This window comes from Phoenix dactylifera, chromosome 1, assembly GCF_051530095.1.
Source record: "Phoenix dactylifera cultivar Ajwa chromosome 1, Ajwa_hap1_PhDact_Kaust_v1.1, whole genome shotgun sequence".
In the NCBI taxonomy this organism is placed as follows: Eukaryota; Viridiplantae; Streptophyta; class Magnoliopsida; order Arecales; family Arecaceae; genus Phoenix; species Phoenix dactylifera.
In genome coordinates, this window is record NC_143190.1 from 31450642 (window position 1) to 31468924 (window position 18283).

Consider the following 18283-nt stretch of genomic DNA (forward strand, 5'->3'; position numbering starts at 1 on the left):
GAACTCAAGATAGTCCCATACTAGAAGGCTTAAATATTTCATGATATGTTCCTTCTCGAGCCTATCCTTCAGGCTAGAAAGCAACAGTAACTACACGCCAAGTCCTTGTCCTTTTCACTCTCCAATCTTAAAATGGATGCTGAGATAATTAATAACAGGCATAGCAACCATCTCTCAGCAGTTGTAGCTTGAGAGGAATCGCTGATCAGTAATATTGACAAGACCACATTAGCATATAGAAAGCTTTAGGTGATGACATCCCTTTTCTTCATTGTGCTCCTTGTTGGCCTGGTCCCCATCATCATCTGCAACGAGATCACATCCTTCCAACCTACTTTGGTGACTCCTACAAGCATATGTATTTGATTAACTCGGGCAAAGTTGCCTTGCGTTATCACCGAGCATGTCTTTTCTCATGCATTTTTTTTATATCAACAAATATAATGAATAACACATATAATTCCTTATATATGCTTGTATTCATATATATATATATATATATATATATATATGAAGGCAATGCATGTCCCATGTATGCATATTTAAAAATTCTATGAGTGCGCTTCGAATCTTCCACCTGTCCTCGCTTTGCAAAGCCATTTCGTCGGCAAATATACATGCCAGGTTCTCTCAGAAAGTAAGCACTTTAGCATGAAAAAATTGACCAGTCGACTTGTGTTGGATAAAAAATAAATACCTGCAGAATTTTAAAAAAAAAAGGTTATACAAATATATATATATATATAGATGGATGGATGGAAAAACGCATTCATTTTATCTGCTCTCGGAGGCATCGTCACCTAAGAGAATTAACACCTGTGCACGATACCATTTAGAGATGGATGGCTTGTGTCTCGGAGGAACACACAGGATCCCGTGCAAAAAAATTTTACGTGACTTCAACAGAGAGGTTTTCTTTCATAGCCAAGCCTCCATCCTTTTAAATCATTGATCACATAGTTATTGGTGGACCGGCATGAGGCCAAAGCTGGAAGGAATAGAATCATTGAAGAGGATGGAAGGGAAGGGTCATATGAATCATGATGTGATGTTTTTTAAGTAAAAATTTGTACCGAAACCAAAAAAAAAATCAAAAATGCTGTGCCCAACCACGTCAGACCAAACGAGCCAGCAGAGAAACCGGGGACCAGCTAAGTGTCGGATTCTGGGGACAGCGCATCAACGGTCAAAAAGAGCACCGAGCCAAACAGCCCCCGGCGCAACCACCGTGGTTGTAAACGCCGGTTAATTCCAGAATCCTCCCAAAAATCCACCCACGAGAAGCCGTAGGCCTATGAGAGTCTATAAAGGAGCAAGCGAAAAGCCAGTGTGGCTCGCTTCCCAAACGACACACCTCTGCGGAGCAGCTGGTAAAAAATAAAGGCCGGTGCATATAGGAATAGACACAAACTACACTCCTTTCTTCTCCTGCCGCATCTACCATTTCCACTTCAAAAATTTCTTCTTATCAATTGTGTTTGAGACCTCCCAACTACCTCTCTCTCTCTCTCTCTCTCTCTCTCAGAGGACTTCATCTCTTTCAAGCATGGCTGCTCTAGTGATTATGGTGCTCATGTTGGCTGTGATTGGTGGATCAGGTACGATTATGTTTTTGCACAGATTTGTTTTTTTATACTTAATGTTCCCTTTGTTTTTCCTTGCATTTTTTCTCTCCTTCTTGAGTGTAGAGTTTCTCAAAAGAACTAAGTTAGCTGTTTTTGTATCATTCCCAAGCTCAAGATCTATAACCATCTTTCACTTCCCCAACATATCTGTTTTCCTGAGTATATGTCCTGGTTTTTCTTTCGCTTCACTTGAAAAATTAGTTGCTGGGGCAAGATGTACAGCTCTAACTTGCATCTGTTCTGAGATTGAAATCCACCTGTAGTTTTACCTTTTCTTTCTTTTTCCTCCTTTTTCCCCTTTCCTTTCTGTGTGGATTTTGAGGTGGGGAGGTACTTGAGGGATTGTAGATTGGTTAAATCTATGAATCGGCACTTTTTCCCCCCTTTCCTATCTTAGATGGACAAACCATGGATTTTTAGGCAATGGATTGGGCCTTCTTCAGATTGTCTGAAATTTTTTCCTCTGCAGAGAATTTCTTCTTCCAATCTACCTTATGCTATTGTTGTGGAAAATGAGCTAAAAGTGTTTCTTTTGTGGTGGTAGATGCTGCTTGGTGTGTTTGCAGATCTGACCAGGCCAGCCCTGCTCTCCAGAAGGCATTGGACTATGCTTGTGGAGCTGGGGCTGACTGCACTCCTATTCAGCAAAATGGGGCTTGCTACAATCCTAACACTGTTCTTGCCCATTGCTCATATGCTGCCAACAGCTACTACCAGAGAAAGGGGCAGGCACAGCAGGCTTGTGACTTTTCCGGCACTGCCTCTCTCACTTCATCAGACCCAAGTAAGTCTCCAGGGGGGAAAAAAAAAAAAATCCTATTTTCAAATACAAGAAAATTACCCTATTTTCATCTATCAACCTTTATCTTGTGGTTTGCAGGTTCCTCTGGTTGCACATACCCTGCAAGTGCCAGGTATATTTTCTCTGATCTTTGATGAAATCATTGACACCATCTTTGTTTCATTTTATTTTCTCCTTGCAATGAAAGGTAGATTTCCTCTCTAGTGACTACTTTTTGCCATATGCTTTGGTTTCCTCTCTTGTGACTACTCTCTTTCGGTTTTCCCCCAACTAATATTTTTTGGGACATATTTTTGGTTTCTAAGATTCCTATTTTCCTTCATCTATATTTTGTTGGGTTGCTGCATTGATCAAATTTTAGTCTTATAAAGAGTATAAGAGCTTTTAGTCTGGTTTCTATCATCAACCGCCTGTTTAAAAGATCTCTATTCTAGTGGACTTTGAGGGGAATCTGATCCCCTTTTCTTTAGATCTTCCAAGTGCCTCTTTCTGCCATCTTATTCTTCAATTGTATGGTTCCTTCCTCCTCCTGAATTGTCCTCTCATCTTTGTTTGAGGTAGAAGAGTATTTTCTATTACATTTTATTGTATTTGAACAAGCTTCTTTCTCCATTGAGGTAGAAGAGTATTTTCTAAAAATATTCTGAATTCCAATTTTCCTCCCATTCTTTGAAGATTACTTCCTACCTACTTCCTTGCAAGCTTTAATGGCTTGTATTAATTATATACCAAAATTACACACATAAACTCCATAATTTATTTGTTTCCTAATCTTTCAAAACTGAGCTCTTTGGTTCTACAACAGCAACAAAAGAAAAAGAAAAATCCTAACTTTCTCCTCCTTTCTTTTTGTTCTTTCCTCAGCTCTGCAGGCACAAGTACTGCACCTACCACCGCCACCACCCCAAGCACCGCCACCCCAGGAACCACCACCCCAAGCACCGCCACCCCAGGAACCACCACCCCAAGCACCGCCACCCCAGGAACCACCACCGGCGCCACACCCACCACCTTCAGCCCGCCCACCACCACCGGGACAGGAGGAGTTTTGGGAGGGCTGGGCCCCTCGGGAAACAGCATATCTACTGATGGTAGCGCCGGTGGGTTCCCCTCAAAGGCTGGGACGAGCTCTCTCCTCCTTACCATCATATTCTCAGGCATGGTTTTGTTGAGGATTTGATCACAAGCTGCACTGGTGGTTAGAGCTTGAGCTTGGATGACCAAATCTTCTAGAGACATTCCACCTCTAGAGTTTGTCTCTTTCCGTAGTGGCCAGCAGAAAGGAGTTTAGATTCCATTTGGGTAGGGTGGCTGGCTGGCTTTCTCCTCTTGAAACCTTTTCCTGTTTTCTTTTCTGTAAATCCATGGAGGCGGAGATTAGTTAATTGTCTTAGTATATGGTTTCACTTTATCTGCTAGGGCTTATATGCTGTCACCAATGAGTACATGTTTTACTGGATACTGCTATTTCCATATGTTTTACTATATATTAGTGCCTGGACGGTAGTCTTATTCTCTTTGAGTGAATAAAGAGCTGTGGTGGAAGTCAAAGTAAACAAAGAAAAGCTGTGCTAAAGAAGAATAAAGTAGAAGATAAGTTGATTCATGCAAGTTGCTTTTGAATACAAAGTTTAATGGTGCACATGGATGGGAAGTACAAGGAAGGATGTATGGGATATGTTTATATGTTGGTAGATCTGTGTGCCTGCTAATGTGGATCTGAGACTTTTACAAACTTTAATTTGTTATCACCATAGGTTTAGAATTGCCATGCGCCCAAGACGTTTGTCATATTCTCATGCATTCTGGTTTAAGATATGTGTGACGGTGAAAAAAGTAATATTATGGGACGATGAAGTGGAATGAATGAGAATGAGAGGGAAAGAGTTAAGTAATCCTCTCTTCTCTTCCTTACATATCTGGGGGAGAAGTTGGAAGGGTCAAAAAGGTGAAACAAATAAAAGGATGGTTGGCGTGGAATAATTAATTGTCGGTGCATGCTGATCTATGGTCCCCCAGAGTCTCAGACCTTGAGGCTTGAGCTGGGCCAACCTTGCATTCATGAGAACAGGGAAGATGGGATGATAGAAATCCTACCAATGCTTCCCACCCATTTAGTTCTCGGGAGCAGGGGGAAGAATGATCAGCGAAATATAATATATATATATATATTAAATAGAGATGGGAAAGTAGTTTTTTATATAAATAAGTTTTTTATATTTTATAAAAAAAATTATGTGGGATATAGAAAAGTTTAATTTTTAATTGTAAATTAAAAATATTTTTAAGTTTTTAGATGGAATGAGATAAGAATTTTTTTTTTTAAATTAAGAGCATAATAGGTATGTCATATAATATAGATACTTAACCAAACATAAAATATTTTCAAATATCTTTTTTGTATGATCAATCAAATATGTAAAAAATATTTTTTAAGAATATTTTGGTGATGAATTTTTTTTTTACGAATCAAACGAGTTATAAGTTCTTTAGTCATTTAATAATCACAAAATAAAGCATTGAAAGATCTTCATGCATCCATGGTTCATGTAAATTTTTACAGAAGAAATTTAAAACATGGCAATTTATAGATAAGAGGGTTGGTAATTCAACTGCATGAATGAAACAAAATCACTTGTAAACATATCTAGATGCCTATAATATAATATATATGTAATGACCACGATACTATGCTTCATTATTCATGGAAATGATTGTTCGTCCGATTCCTGTCTACCTAAAAATATGCTAGACAGATCGTTGTTAGAACCGACGAACAAAGTTTAAATTTAATTCTACTCTTACCTGTTCTACCCAAAGAATAGTGGTTGTAAGAGGTCGATCCACAGGGAGGCGATTGGAGTTGCATAAAAATTAGAACATTCACTCGGATTTGAAATCAATTTTTGAATGATTAAAGAAAAACATTATTTTGAAGATGTTGATGGATTCCCTGGTCTACCGGAGAATGTTTTCTAATTGAAATTAATTGAAAGACAGGTACTTAAATTCGAGGATCATTTATATATTTAATGAAAAAGAAAATTCTGGCATAAAATGGATGAAAACAGTGCTAGGGATATTGAAGACTAGAACATCGATTGCATGAAGGAAAATTAAATATATTGCATCAAAGAAAAATTAAAAGATTGCATAATTTGAAGAACGTAGATTAAAAACAGAAATTACAACTTTAGCATGAATAAAACTAAAAATCCCAAAACACTTGCTCTCAAATAAAAACTCTTAATAAAACAAAAAAAGAAAACTAAAGAAAAAAAACAAACAGAATATGCTCTGTTTTCAAAAGAGAAAACAGAGCATTTCTCTTCTTTTTCCTTGGACCAGCCCCAACCGAGCACACCCCCTCCTCTTCCTCCTTCTCCTTTTATAGCCGCGGACGGACTGGAATCGGAAGGTGATGGCAGACGCGGTGAGGACGCGGGGAGGAGTCGATCACGGATGAGATCCGGGCGGAAGCTTCGTGGACGGCTGCTGGGAGCTGAAGCGGAAGGTGGGGACGCGGATCCGGGCGCTGGGAGGTGCGGACGCGGTGAATTCTTTCTTCTCCCCTTCTTTCGCACGGGATCTCAGGAGGAAGGAGAGGGCGGTGATGCACGCGGTTGGGACGCTAAGGATGCGGACGAAACAGGGACTCGGGACCACTGGAGATGCCATTCACGGACGCGTGATGCTGGGACTCTCGGTTCTGGAAGAGGGGGGCGCTGGCATGCGATCTCTGGATCACGGGTTGAAGGAGGCGCGGGCGTTGTGCGATCTTTGGCCCTCCTGATATGGGAGCTGGGAGACACTAAGTTCAGTCATATAGATAAAAAAAAAAAACAAATAGTGTGATGCGAAATTTGGTTTGTAAATGGACGGACTCAGTTCGTCAGGGATCATTTGTTCTGACTGAAGGTCTATTGCAAGTCCTTCAAGTCATGGGTTACCCAGCACCTCATAGTTAATTTAGATTTGTCCAAAATTATTTTCCAAAGGCTCAAAAGAAATGGATCCGATTCGGACCCGAACCCGACTCGGACCCGATTTGAATTCAAATTTGTACTCAATGTGCATTTTATCTCTGATTTATGAAAATCTGTGCCAAACCCAAATATAATATTAATCCAGTGAATTTATCATTATCGGTTAGCAATAATACTAATTTAGGTGACATGTAGGTCGCACTTTTGTGCTCTCATCACACCCCCCAACTAGCTTATTGCTAGTCTCTAGCAATTTAGTGTGAAAATGATAAAATGAGAGTGCAAAAGTGTAATTTATTATTTAAAAATAGTAAGATAAATACTCATTTTCGTAGAGCATTACGATTGCACTTAGCACGTGCAACAAGCCTTTAAACCCCTAGGTTACCCTAGTGGACGAGTGTTGTCTCGTGAGGGTTTGCAGTGAAGTTACCCACAAACTTCATCAGTTAGGGAATTCCAAATTTTAACTCGAAATTTGAACAAGTATTACTGTATGAAACTAGAATTGCAAGGACAATAGAGACTTGTTGTTATTATATTTAAACAGACTCTAACTCAAGTTTCATTACACCCCATCTATCTGCTAACAAGTCAAGACTGTAGTGAGGTGCAAGATAGTATCATATAAATGAGTGGCTTTCACTTACTTCCAACATGATCACTCCAATTTTCAAGACTTTCTAGAGTTAAATGGTAATGAACACCCCGTATTTATTTATTCATTTTTTCAGACTGAGTGCTAAGAAGAATGACTTGTGCAATATCTAGCCTTATTAAGCTTTCTAGCTAACCCATGTAGCGAGTGTTAGGCCAATGACTCCCGATCCAGATGGCTTAGGGCACCAGGTGTAGAGACACCCTAACAGGCTTAATAACTCAGGTTAACTAGGCTTCAAGGCCAAATTAGTCACTCAGAGTTTAATCTCAATGTCCTCACCTTTTTACGCGAACACTCGCTGCTTGCCAGGCAAGAGGCCCGGTTACTCAGTGAGAAGACTTAAATTAAACTCATTATTTTATTTTATTTTATCTTTTTTTTTCTTTTTTTTTTCTTTTTTTTTTGGTTAGGCTAGGGTGTTCATCACACATATAACTCTAAATTATCCCAAAAATTAAAAGTATTCATATTAGTCGTAAGTTTACATACCCCACTATTCATGTGCTTACGTGTAGGTGCTAACTCATCTTGTATCATGTTAGCAGAAGATAGGTTGGATGAAAACTTGAGCTAGAACTGCTATCATATTTCTTAACTCAAAGCTATTGTCAGAGCAATTCCTAGTTTGTACAGCCAAAAAGATTAGAGTTTGAGTTAAAAATTTGAAATCCCCCTTTTTTTATTATTTTTTTTTGAAATTTTAATAATTTTTTTTAATTTTTTTTTAATTGCATAAAAAAAATCAAAAATATTCTCTCCCTTTTTTTAAAAAAAAAAATCAAAAATATTCTCTCCCTTTTTTTTAAAAAAAGAAAAATCAAAAATATTCTCACCCCCATACCTAAATCTAACATTGTCCTCAATGTTAAAGAAAATTTAAAGCAGTAAAAGGACAGAGAAGAAGGTACCTGATATGGGCGGGTAAATTGGGGCAAAATACCCCCAAACCTGCAAATTTTTTTTTTTTTTTTGAGAATATTTACATGTTGGGTTGCCTCCCAAGAGCGCTAAGTTTTATGTCTTCAGCCAGACAAAATGTAGATCCCCATTTTTTTTCAACCATTATCTAAGAATGGTTTTGGAAGAGTCCAAGGAAGAACAGTTGGCTGGTGACGATCTATGCTTATAAGAGGAACAGAACTAGGGGGTGCATGCTCGACCACTTCCTCAGAATGGGCAAGGTAAGCTTCTAAAGGGTCCTTATTATAAGTTTGTAAGAAAGTCTCCTGAACCAGACTTTCAATCATGTCAACTTCATTGATTTCTTTGTCGTCTGGTGGTTGTTTACTTATATTAAAGACATTAAGTTCGACTTTCATATTGCCAAAAGATAACTTTAGCATCCCATTCCGACAATTGATCACAGCATTTGCTGTGGCTAAGAAGGGTCTACCTAAAATTATAGGTGTGTGATTGTCTGGATGTATTACAGGTTCGGTCTCAAGGATAACGAAGTCCACAGGATAGTAAAACTCATTTACCTTTACTATTACATCCTCTACAATCCCTTTGGGGTACTTCACCGTTCTATCTGCTAAGGAAAGGGTAATATTTGTGGGCTTTAATTTTTCCAAACCTAACTTTTGGTACACATAGTAGGGAAGTAGGTTCACACTGGCTCCTAAATCTAATAGGGCTCTCTGGATGATCGTCTCTCCTATTTTTATTTCAATGGTGGGGCAACCAGGATCTTTAAATTTCGGGGCAATCTGTTGTTGAATGAGAGATGAGGCTTGTGCAGCCATAACAGCTTGCCTAGGAATGCTGGTTTTTCTTTTAACCGTGGTAAGATCTTTCAAGAATTTTGTATAGGAGGGAATTTGTCTTATGGCATCGAGAAAAGGTATATTTATTTGAACAGTTTTAAAGACTTCCATTATTTCATCAAAGTTAGATTGTTTCTTTGAGTCCTGAAGTCTACTGGGAAAGGGAGCCTTGGGTGTGTATGTCTCTATTGGTTTCTCCTCTATTCCTTGTGTTTTCTGTTCTTGTGCCTTTTTCTGAGTGGGATTCGGTTCATGCTTTTCTTCTTTTTCTTGTATAGGAAGTTGAACCTTATTATCCACTTGCTTGCCAGACCGTAAAGTAGTAATTGCTTGGACTTCATGGTTCTGGTTTCCATTAGAATCAATCTGAAACTGGCCTCTCAGCCCTTGATTCTGTTGCCTACTAGGGTTAGGTACTGGCTGACTTGGCAGTTCACCTCTCTTCCTATCCCCTAGAGAGTTAGCTATTTGGCTTAGACTAACCTCAAGTTTTGCAATCGCTTGCGCATGAAATTGGTTAGTCTGGGCTTGGGCTGTATTGGTCTGTTGTTGTTGCTTGATAAAATCTTGTTGTTGTTTCATCATATTAGCCATCATGGTTTCTAATGGTGAAGGTTGCTGTGGGATAGGGGCATTATACGGAGGTACAGATGGAACCAAGGGTTGGTTCATTTGTGATGGACCTATCCTGGGGTAGTTGTTCTGAAAACCTGGTAGACCACCTTGATGCTGAATAGGTTCATTTTGCTTGTATGAGAAATTTGGGTGGAACCTATTATCAGGGTGGTAAACTGGGCTGAACGAGTTGGGAGTGGGCTTCTTAAAGGCACTATATGAATTTAGAGCATTTGCTTGCTCGGCCTTTATGATGGGCAGATTAGGGCAGCACTCCACTAGATGCTCCGGACTGTTACACAAGACACACAAACTATATGACTCGTGTTCCACTTTCATGATGGGATTTGACTCTTTGTATGAACTCGAACTAGTGGAAACAGTAAAAGCATCAAACTTTTTACTTAAATTGTTCATCCCATTCACTAGGTTGGACATAACATTTTTGAGTTCTGGGTCTGTTTTCATTTCATAATTACCTGGTTTTCTAGACCCGAACTCATCTCTATTTACTTCCTCACCATAGCTACTCCAATTTTGGGCATTTTCAGCTAAGTCAACAAGAAATTCATAAGCCTGATCTGGGGTTTGGTTCATGAACCTACCCTTGTGCATGGATTCAATCATATTTCTATGTGCCGGAGTTAGTCCTTTATAAAAGAAGTGGACCAGATCAGCCTTATCAAGCCCATGGTGTGGGCATTTGACCAACAAGTCATGGAACCGTTCCCAAGTTTGGAAAAATTCCTCCTCAGATTTTCCTCTAAAAGTTCTGATGGCATCCTTAATTTTTTCAGTTTTTACCATGGGATAGAACTTAGCCATGAACTTCCTAGATAGTTGTTCCCATGATGTGATGGAATTCGAAGCTAGGGAATATAGCCATGCAGCAGCACGATCCTCTAAAGTCATGGGAAACAACCTTAATTTAATACCCTCTTCATCTAAGTTTTGATTTCTAAACGTTTGACAGATTGTCAAAAATTTGTTTAGATGAATGTAGGGTTGTTCACTCTCGAATCCATGAAACTTGGGTAACATGTTTATTGTTGCAGCCCGAATCTCGAATTGGGTTGCATTATTAATTGGTAAAACTATGCAAGTAGGGGGACTAGCAGATGCGGGTGCGAATAATTCATTCAAAGTTCTAATGTGTTCACCCATTGTAGAGATTGACAGTTGGTTTACACTTCGCAAGTTGTGATGAAAAGTTCTGTCAATCTCAGGATCAAATGGGGTTAACTTATCCTTTAATGACCTTCTACCATGCATACATTTTCCACAACTTAATTAGACTCAATTTTTAAATGAAATCCTAAAAGATAAGAAGAAGGGCTAGACCAAGATGACCACAATCAACACCACACAATAGATTGGCTCTTTAATCTTGAGGTTAAAGAAGGTTTAGTAGCTTTTAATCTAGTTGCACAGAGATTTATCAGGTTAAAAAGTTCCTGAAATTCTCTCCTAGATTAGACAGCTCCTAATCTCCCTTTCAGATTAAGCTTGAGCTTACCAGTTAAGCGATCCAGTAATCAGTGACCAGGAAAGTCCCGGGGTGTGTGGTGGTGCCAGAAGGGATACACCAATACCACAATACCCGTAACAGTTCTCACTGTTGTAAAACTTTCCTAGACATCACCAATTACTAAATCCTCACTGGAGTGGCTTTCAGCCGCTTCTTTCCAGGAGCCTAATTGAGCTCGAAAACCCTAAGGCCAACGTCTAATTTGATTTTAATTTAATTTGGCTTAGGATAAGTATGCAATGTGGTGATTTTTGGGCTAAGGACAGGTAATGACTTCCCGACCTTATCTTTTTAGTGGGTTTTGCCCTTAAATTATTTTATGCAAATGCTTGATGCAACAAATAATCAATAATTTTTTTTTTAGTTTATGCAATGTCATTAGGTTGTACTGATTAAATGAGCAAGCAATTTTTTTTTTTATTTTTTTATTTTTCTTAATTTTTTTATTTTTAATTTTATGTTGTTTTTTTTTTTAATTTTTAATATAGGAATAACTTGAATGTAAACTAAAACTAATCCTTATGCATCAGTCAATCTCCGAATGCCCGTTGAATAAGCTCTGGAGATTACTCCGTGAGGAGCCCCAATAGAGGTATGATCACCTCGGGGGATTGCGCCTAATCAATTACTAGCAAAAATAATATAGATTTTTTTTAAAAAAAAATTTTTTTTTTTGAATTTTTTTAATATATTTTTTTTAAATTTAAATTTAAATTTCAAATTTCGAATTTCAGAATTCAAATTTTGAATTTAAATTTTTGAATTTTTGAATTTTGAAATATTTTTTATATTTTATTTATTTATTTTTTTTTTTGAAATTTTTTTTTTTCGAATTTCAAATTTCAGAATTTAATAACTACGAAATTATTAACTGAAAATAATCAAAATAATAAAAATAAAAACTTACTACCGGAGTGCGTTCACTCCGGGCATCCAAAATCCAATTTGATCTTCGTGATCGTTCTTGCTTCTCGATTTGCCTCCCCGGCAACGGCGCCAAAATTCTGTTCGTCCGATTCCTGTCTACCTAAAAATATGCTAGACAGATCGTTGTTAGAACCGACGAACAAAGTTTAAATTTAATTCTACTCTTACCTGTTCTACCCAAAGAATAGTGGTTGTAAGAGGTCGATCCACAGGGAGGCGATTGGAGTTGCATAAAAATTAGAACATTCACTCGGATTTGAAATCAATTTTTGAATGATTAAAGAAAAACATTATTTTGAAGATGTTGATGGATTCCCTGGTCTACCGGAGAATGTTTTCTAATTGAAATTAATTGAAAGACAGGTACTTAAATTCGAGGATCATTTATATATTTAATGAAAAAGAAAATTCTGGCATAAAATGGATGAAAACAGTGCTAGGGATATTGAAGACTAGAACATCGATTGCATGAAGGAAAATTAAATATATTGCATCAAAGAAAAATTAAAAGATTGCATAATTTGAAGAACGTAGATTAAAAACAGAAATTACAACTTTAGCATGAATAAAACTAAAAATCCCAAAACACTTGCTCTCAAATAAAAACTCTTAATAAAACAAAAAAAGAAAACTAAAGAAAAAAAACAAACAGAATATGCTCTGTTTTCAAAAGAGAAAACAGAGCATTTCTCTTCTTTTTCCTTGGACCAGCCCCAACCGAGCACACCCCCTCCTCTTCCTCCTTCTCCTTTTATAGCCGCGGACGGACTGGAATCGGAAGGTGATGGCAGACGCGGTGAGGACGCGGGGAGGAGTCGATCACGGATGAGATCCGGGCGGAAGCTTCGTGGACGGCTGCTGGGAGCTGAAGCGGAAGGTGGGGACGCGGATCCGGGCGCTGGGAGGTGCGGACGCGGTGAATTCTTTCTTCTCCCCTTCTTTCGCACGGGATCTCAGGAGGAAGGAGAGGGCGGTGATGCACGCGGTTGGGACGCTAAGGATGCGGACGAAACAGGGACTCGGGACCACTGGAGATGCCATTCACGGACGCGTGATGCTGGGACTCTCGGTTCTGGAAGAGGGGGGCGCTGGCATGCGATCTCTGGATCACGGGTTGAAGGAGGCGCGGGCGTTGTGCGATCTTTGGCCCTCCTGATATGGGAGCTGGGAGACACTAAGTTCAGTCATATAGATAAAAAAAAAAAACAAATAGTGTGATGCGAAATTTGGTTTGTAAATGGACGGACTCAGTTCGTCAGGGATCATTTGTTCTGACTGAAGGTCTATTGCAAGTCCTTCAAGTCATGGGTTACCCAGCACCTCATAGTTAATTTAGATTTGTCCAAAATTATTTTCCAAAGGCTCAAAAGAAATGGATCCGATTCGGACCCGAACCCGACTCGGACCCGATTTGAATTCAAATTTGTACTCAATGTGCATTTTATCTCTGATTTATGAAAATCTGTGCCAAACCCAAATATAATATTAATCCAGTGAATTTATCATTATCGGTTAGCAATAATACTAATTTAGGTGACATGTAGGTCGCACTTTTGTGCTCTCATCAATGATTTTAATTGGTTTCAAGTGTATAGAATTGATAGCTGGTGAGAGTAACTCGAATATGGTTTAAAGCTTTTAGCAGGCCTAAATATGTTAGGCTGCTCTGGCTATGAGCAACAACTTTAGCAGTCATGAGTCATTATTTTTTTTTTTGGTACAACGGCGGCTTACACCCGACGGGTGTGAATACAACCAACAAAATTAGAAAAAAGAGTATGATTCAATGGAGTAGGCACCGATCCGTGGTCCACCCAAGCGAAGCCTTAAGAGTGATGGACCGCGAAGAAGGCCACCCAGTCAGCAGTGCTGTTCGCCCCCTTATAGACGTGTGATGTCCTCAGAAGCGCACCCTCGTCCAAAAGCTTGCGAATATCGTAGACAAGCAGACTAGAGCCGTCTCTCTGTCCCTGACTCCGGATCCAATCGATGACCGTAGCCAAGTCTTCCTCCAAGATAATGCGATTCGCCCCACCATACGCCTCGCACAGGTAACTCCTTCTCATACAGCTCGTAGCTCAGCACATACCACGGACGTGTCAAAGATCCGCCGACCCCCAGCTGCTATCAATTTGGCAATGTGGTCATGGATGACATATCTCATGCCTCTAGCTCCCATCAAAGTTCACCTTGAAAAAATCAGGAGGTGGGGGCTCCTATGGGATCAGCACGATCCTGGGCACTGCACGAGCAAAAGGGGGGGGGGGGGGGGGGCAGATTTCTCCAGCCATCCCAAAGGACGATGACGTAGTAGAGCAAATGACCTCTGCCGCATGAAGAAGAGCCCTCTCTGCCACCTGGCTCGGGAGCGTTCTATTGTCCTCCAAGATTCAGGCATTTCTATCCAACTAGCAATGATAGGCTAGATAGGCAGCCCTGATGCTTGGTACATCCCGGTCTGGGCTCTGCGATGAGGTGTCCAGAAAATGCAGGAAATCTTCAGTAGACGACCATCTCTGCTGAGGACCATGGGGGCTCGAGGCGTGCCCCTAGATCTGGGCGGCTCTCAGACACCCAACGAGGGCATGAAAAATAGACTCCTCCCCCCCCACCCCCCGACAGTCCACGTAGTCCGAAGAGATGCTTATCCCACGCCGAGCTAGCATACCTCTGGTAGGCAGGCAACCCCACGCCACCTTTCAGACAAACAAGGCAACATGTGGGTGGATGCATAGCCGCCATATCCAGCCTCCAGCAATCTGCCGAGCCGCAAGCCTCCTGACCATCCGGAATAAATCCCGAGCCCTCACCTCTCTCCTCCCAGTCGTGCTCCATACCCTCCTGTCGCCTGCTTCCTCAGCTGGAATCAGAAGCGATAAAACATGCTCAGCTAACCTATCTCCAAAGCTCCGTCGTACAAGGTCCTCGTCCCAAGTCTGCCTGCCAGAAGCAAACAAATCACAGACTCTGGACTTCTCCAACTGTCCCACATCAGTCATGGAAGGCCAGCTGCTCAGTGGCATCTCGGATAGCCATCTATCCTCCAAAACGCGGATGGCGCGCCCGTCTCCAATCTCCCATCTGATCTTCGGTATGACTGCCGATGCACGGGCAGCACAGATCTCTCTCCAAATGAAGAAACTGCGGCGGCTTGTATGAAAGACACCCTAGTCGACCGGATCCCCATACTTGGCTCTCATCAGAGTGCCCCAAAGGCTCTCCGGCTGTAGAGTAAACCTAGCTACCATCCTAGTCGTGAGGATCTCACGTCGCTCGATCAATGAATGGACCCCCAGCCCTCCACTGTTAGTTGGCTGACAAATAGAGTCCCACGCCAGAAGATGAACACCGCTTTTGCCCCCATACCGCCCCTAGAGGAAGCTCCTAAACTTCGCTCCATCCACTGTAATGCTGCAATGGGCACCAAGGAATGGGATAGCGGATAAATAGAAATCAAAATCAGGACTGACCTCACCAGAATGACTCGGCCCATAATTGATAGGGTGCCCACCTGCCAGCTCTCGAATCTGCTCCCAATGCCTTGCTCCATCAGGGTACAGTCTGCCCTGCGTAGCCACCTACTTGAGATCGGGACCCTCAAGTATCTCAAGATCTCTTCCTACTCCCCAATCCCTAGAATGCCAGTAATAGTCGTCCTCACATCTGGATGGATCTTTGGGTTAAAGCAGATGGATGACTTTGCCAAGTTAATCTGTTGTCCAGATGCTACACAATAATCCCCCAGAATCCTCCAGATCACCAGAGCCAACCGCCTTGTTGTCCGGCCAGCAATAGGCAGTCATCCGCAAACAACAGATGCGAAATCTGAATGAAATCTGAAGCCGGTGTGTAGGCCTCCATCTCCTGCCTCGCTGAGGATGTCGTAGTGCTCTAGACAAGTGATCGGTGCAGATGATGAATAGGAGCGGTGATAAAGGGCAGGCCTGCCTCAGCCCAATTGAAGACTCAAAGAATGGCAATGGCGAGCCGTTCACTAGAATGGCAAAAGCCAGTGACTGAACACACCCCTGAATCCACCTGATCCATAGTGGGTGAAAACCAAAACTCTCCACGGAGTGAGTCACGAAGTCCCACCTCATTCTATCATAGGCTCTCTCTATATCAAGCTTGATACCAATCAAACTCCTGCCTCTCAGTTCCTTCTGTAGATCACACATGAACTCCTGAGCAGCAACCACATTGTTGGAGATGGACCGGCCACCCACAAAGGCCCCCTACTCCGGGCATATTAGTCTGGAAGGATCCCCCTCATCTGCCGGACCAAGATCTTCGCCACAACCTTGTACAAGGTGGTACATAAGTTGATCGGTCTAACATGGCTTGGCTTCATCGGATCCTGTCTCTTTGGGATCAATATGATAAAGGTCCTCTTTTACTCATCAGGCATTGTGGAAGACTAAAAGAACTGCTAGACAGCCGCCATCACCTCCTGCTTGAGGATCTACCAATACCTCCGAAGAATATCGGAAAAAAATCCATTTGACCCTAGGGCCTTGTCCTCGCCTAAGGACCATAGGGCACCCCTGACCTCAGACTCTGACACTGGCTTGACCAATGCCTCATTCTCGGCCCTTGAGTCTCTTGGCCCAGAAGGAGACTCCCTTGCTGCACCGTCGCCGCCACTTGGATCGGTCCACCTCGACCTAAAGAACTGCTCCAAGATCTGCTGAATGGCCCCAAGGTCCTCCGTCATCTGTTTGCTGCTATTCCTGATCCTGCCAACCCTGTTCCTCTGTCTTCGGACAATGGTTGACTAGTGAAAAAGCCTCGTCTTCCTGTCTCCCTTTACGATCCACTGGACCCTCGACTTTTGTTTTTAGAATACCTCCTGCTGCTTGAGATGTGAGTGGCGCCCGGACAATAGACCCCGAAGCTCCCCCTGCTCCATATCAGATAAGTCGGGCCCACGCACATCCTAGGCCTGGAGGCTAGCTATGGCTTCTTCGGTCTCCTCCACCCTCCTAAAGATTTTCCCACCTCTTCCCTATTCCATCTGAGTAGACGGCATTTGGTTAACTCCAGCTTTCGGACGACCTTGTACATCACATTACCCCACACTGGTGTCCTCCACGTCTCATGCACCACCTCCCAGGACTGCGGATAAAAAAGGCAAACCTTCTCAAAGAGGAAATAACTATTAATGAAAAAAAGGTGTGAGGTACTCACCAGAACCGGGCAATGATCTGAGGCAATCCAGGGTAGATGTCGCACCTAGAAGTCCGGGAACTACTGGATCCAACCGGCCATGGCAAAAGCTCTATCAATCCTCTTCCAGACACGAGCATGCCCAAACCTGTTGTTGCACCAAGTGAACCTCGGTCCAGAGAAACCAAGGTCGGTTAGTCCATTACACTGGATGAAATCCTGGAAATCCCTAACTTCCATCTTGTTGGTGAAGGGCTCCCCCCGGCTTCTCCTCTGGGCTATTAATACAGTTAAAGTCACCTACCACCATCACAAGTACCCCATCTGGATAAGACCAGTGGCCTCATCCCACTACACTCTTCTTGCATAAGCTACCAAGAGGACCCACAGGGGCTTGCTCCCCTTTAATATCACCATGATCACCTGCTGATTGCACTTGTAAAATATGACTAGGTTACAATCACCTAGCCGCCAGAGTGCAAGGATTCCCTCCGACAACCCCTGTGACTCCACTACATAGCTTCCCCAGGAGTTGGGGATAGCACGCCTCACTCACTGCAGACTGGCTCCTAACAGATGGGTCTCAACTAGAACACAAATGTCTAGGTCATGCATATGCACAAGTCTACGGAAAGCTAGCTTGAAAGAAGGCTTACTGGCTCCTCGGCAATTCCACAGTAGCACCTTCATCACGTGTGTAGGGTGGCAGTCGCCCGGTCCATGCTCTCCAGCTCGGTATCCCCACTAAGTCTTGCGCACTCCAAATCAATCTCCAACCCAGGTCTCAGCAGCATCTTCTTTAGCTGCTAAGCCACCATCTAGTGTGGAGGCCCATTTAGGTCCAAGCTATCGGACTGCCCACCTAAGACTATCTCCCCGCATATCCCCCCACCCCACGGAAGAGATGGGGACTAGCCCCTTGGTAGCGACTATTGCGTCCATTCTCTCTGCCTCCCTACTCCACCTAAGGGACTCGGCGGCCATTGTATTCCACCCCCGCACTCCAGCACATATGTTCTCCGGTGCCAACTCAATGAATGACGCCCATGGAGGGGGACCATCGGAGCCATGCTGTCGGTCAGTTGTGTCTCTTGTTGCTCCAGCCTAGAGCTCCCTCAGTCCCCCCTTATGCACCGCTGGCGACAAGCTTCAGCTATGGAACCTGCGACGATCCCCCGGCTGGCACCCAGCACCCTCGCCCGACATG

General features: G+C 42.2%; 1 protein-coding gene across 1 annotated transcript; it reads left to right on the top strand.

Moving 5' to 3' along the window:
• The first annotated feature begins 1216 nt into the window (after positions 1–1216).
• On the top strand, positions 1217–3914 carry LOC103714539 (PLASMODESMATA CALLOSE-BINDING PROTEIN 2-like). The gene is made up of 4 exons (XM_039126171.3): positions 1217–1598; positions 2170–2409; positions 2506–2539; positions 3292–3914. Exons 1-4 carry the CDS (start codon positions 1547–1549, stop codon positions 3605–3607), a joined length of 642 nt encoding a protein of 213 aa, XP_038982099.2. The 5' UTR covers positions 1217–1546; the 3' UTR covers positions 3608–3914.
• The last annotated feature ends 14369 nt before the right edge of the window (positions 3915–18283 follow it).

Bases quoted from the DNA above. Each gene is read 5' to 3' on its own strand.
- LOC103714539 (XM_039126171.3), top strand. From the start codon at position 1,547: ATGGCTGCTCTAGTGATTATGGTGCTCATGTTGGCTGTGATTGGTGGA. The intron at 1,599-2,169 runs GTACGATTATGT...TTGTGGTGGTAG, and splicing joins GGCTGTGATTGGTGGATCAG to ATGCTGCTTGGTGTGTTTGC. The intron at 2,410-2,505 runs GTAAGTCTCCAG...TGTGGTTTGCAG, and splicing joins TCTCACTTCATCAGACCCAA to GTTCCTCTGGTTGCACATAC.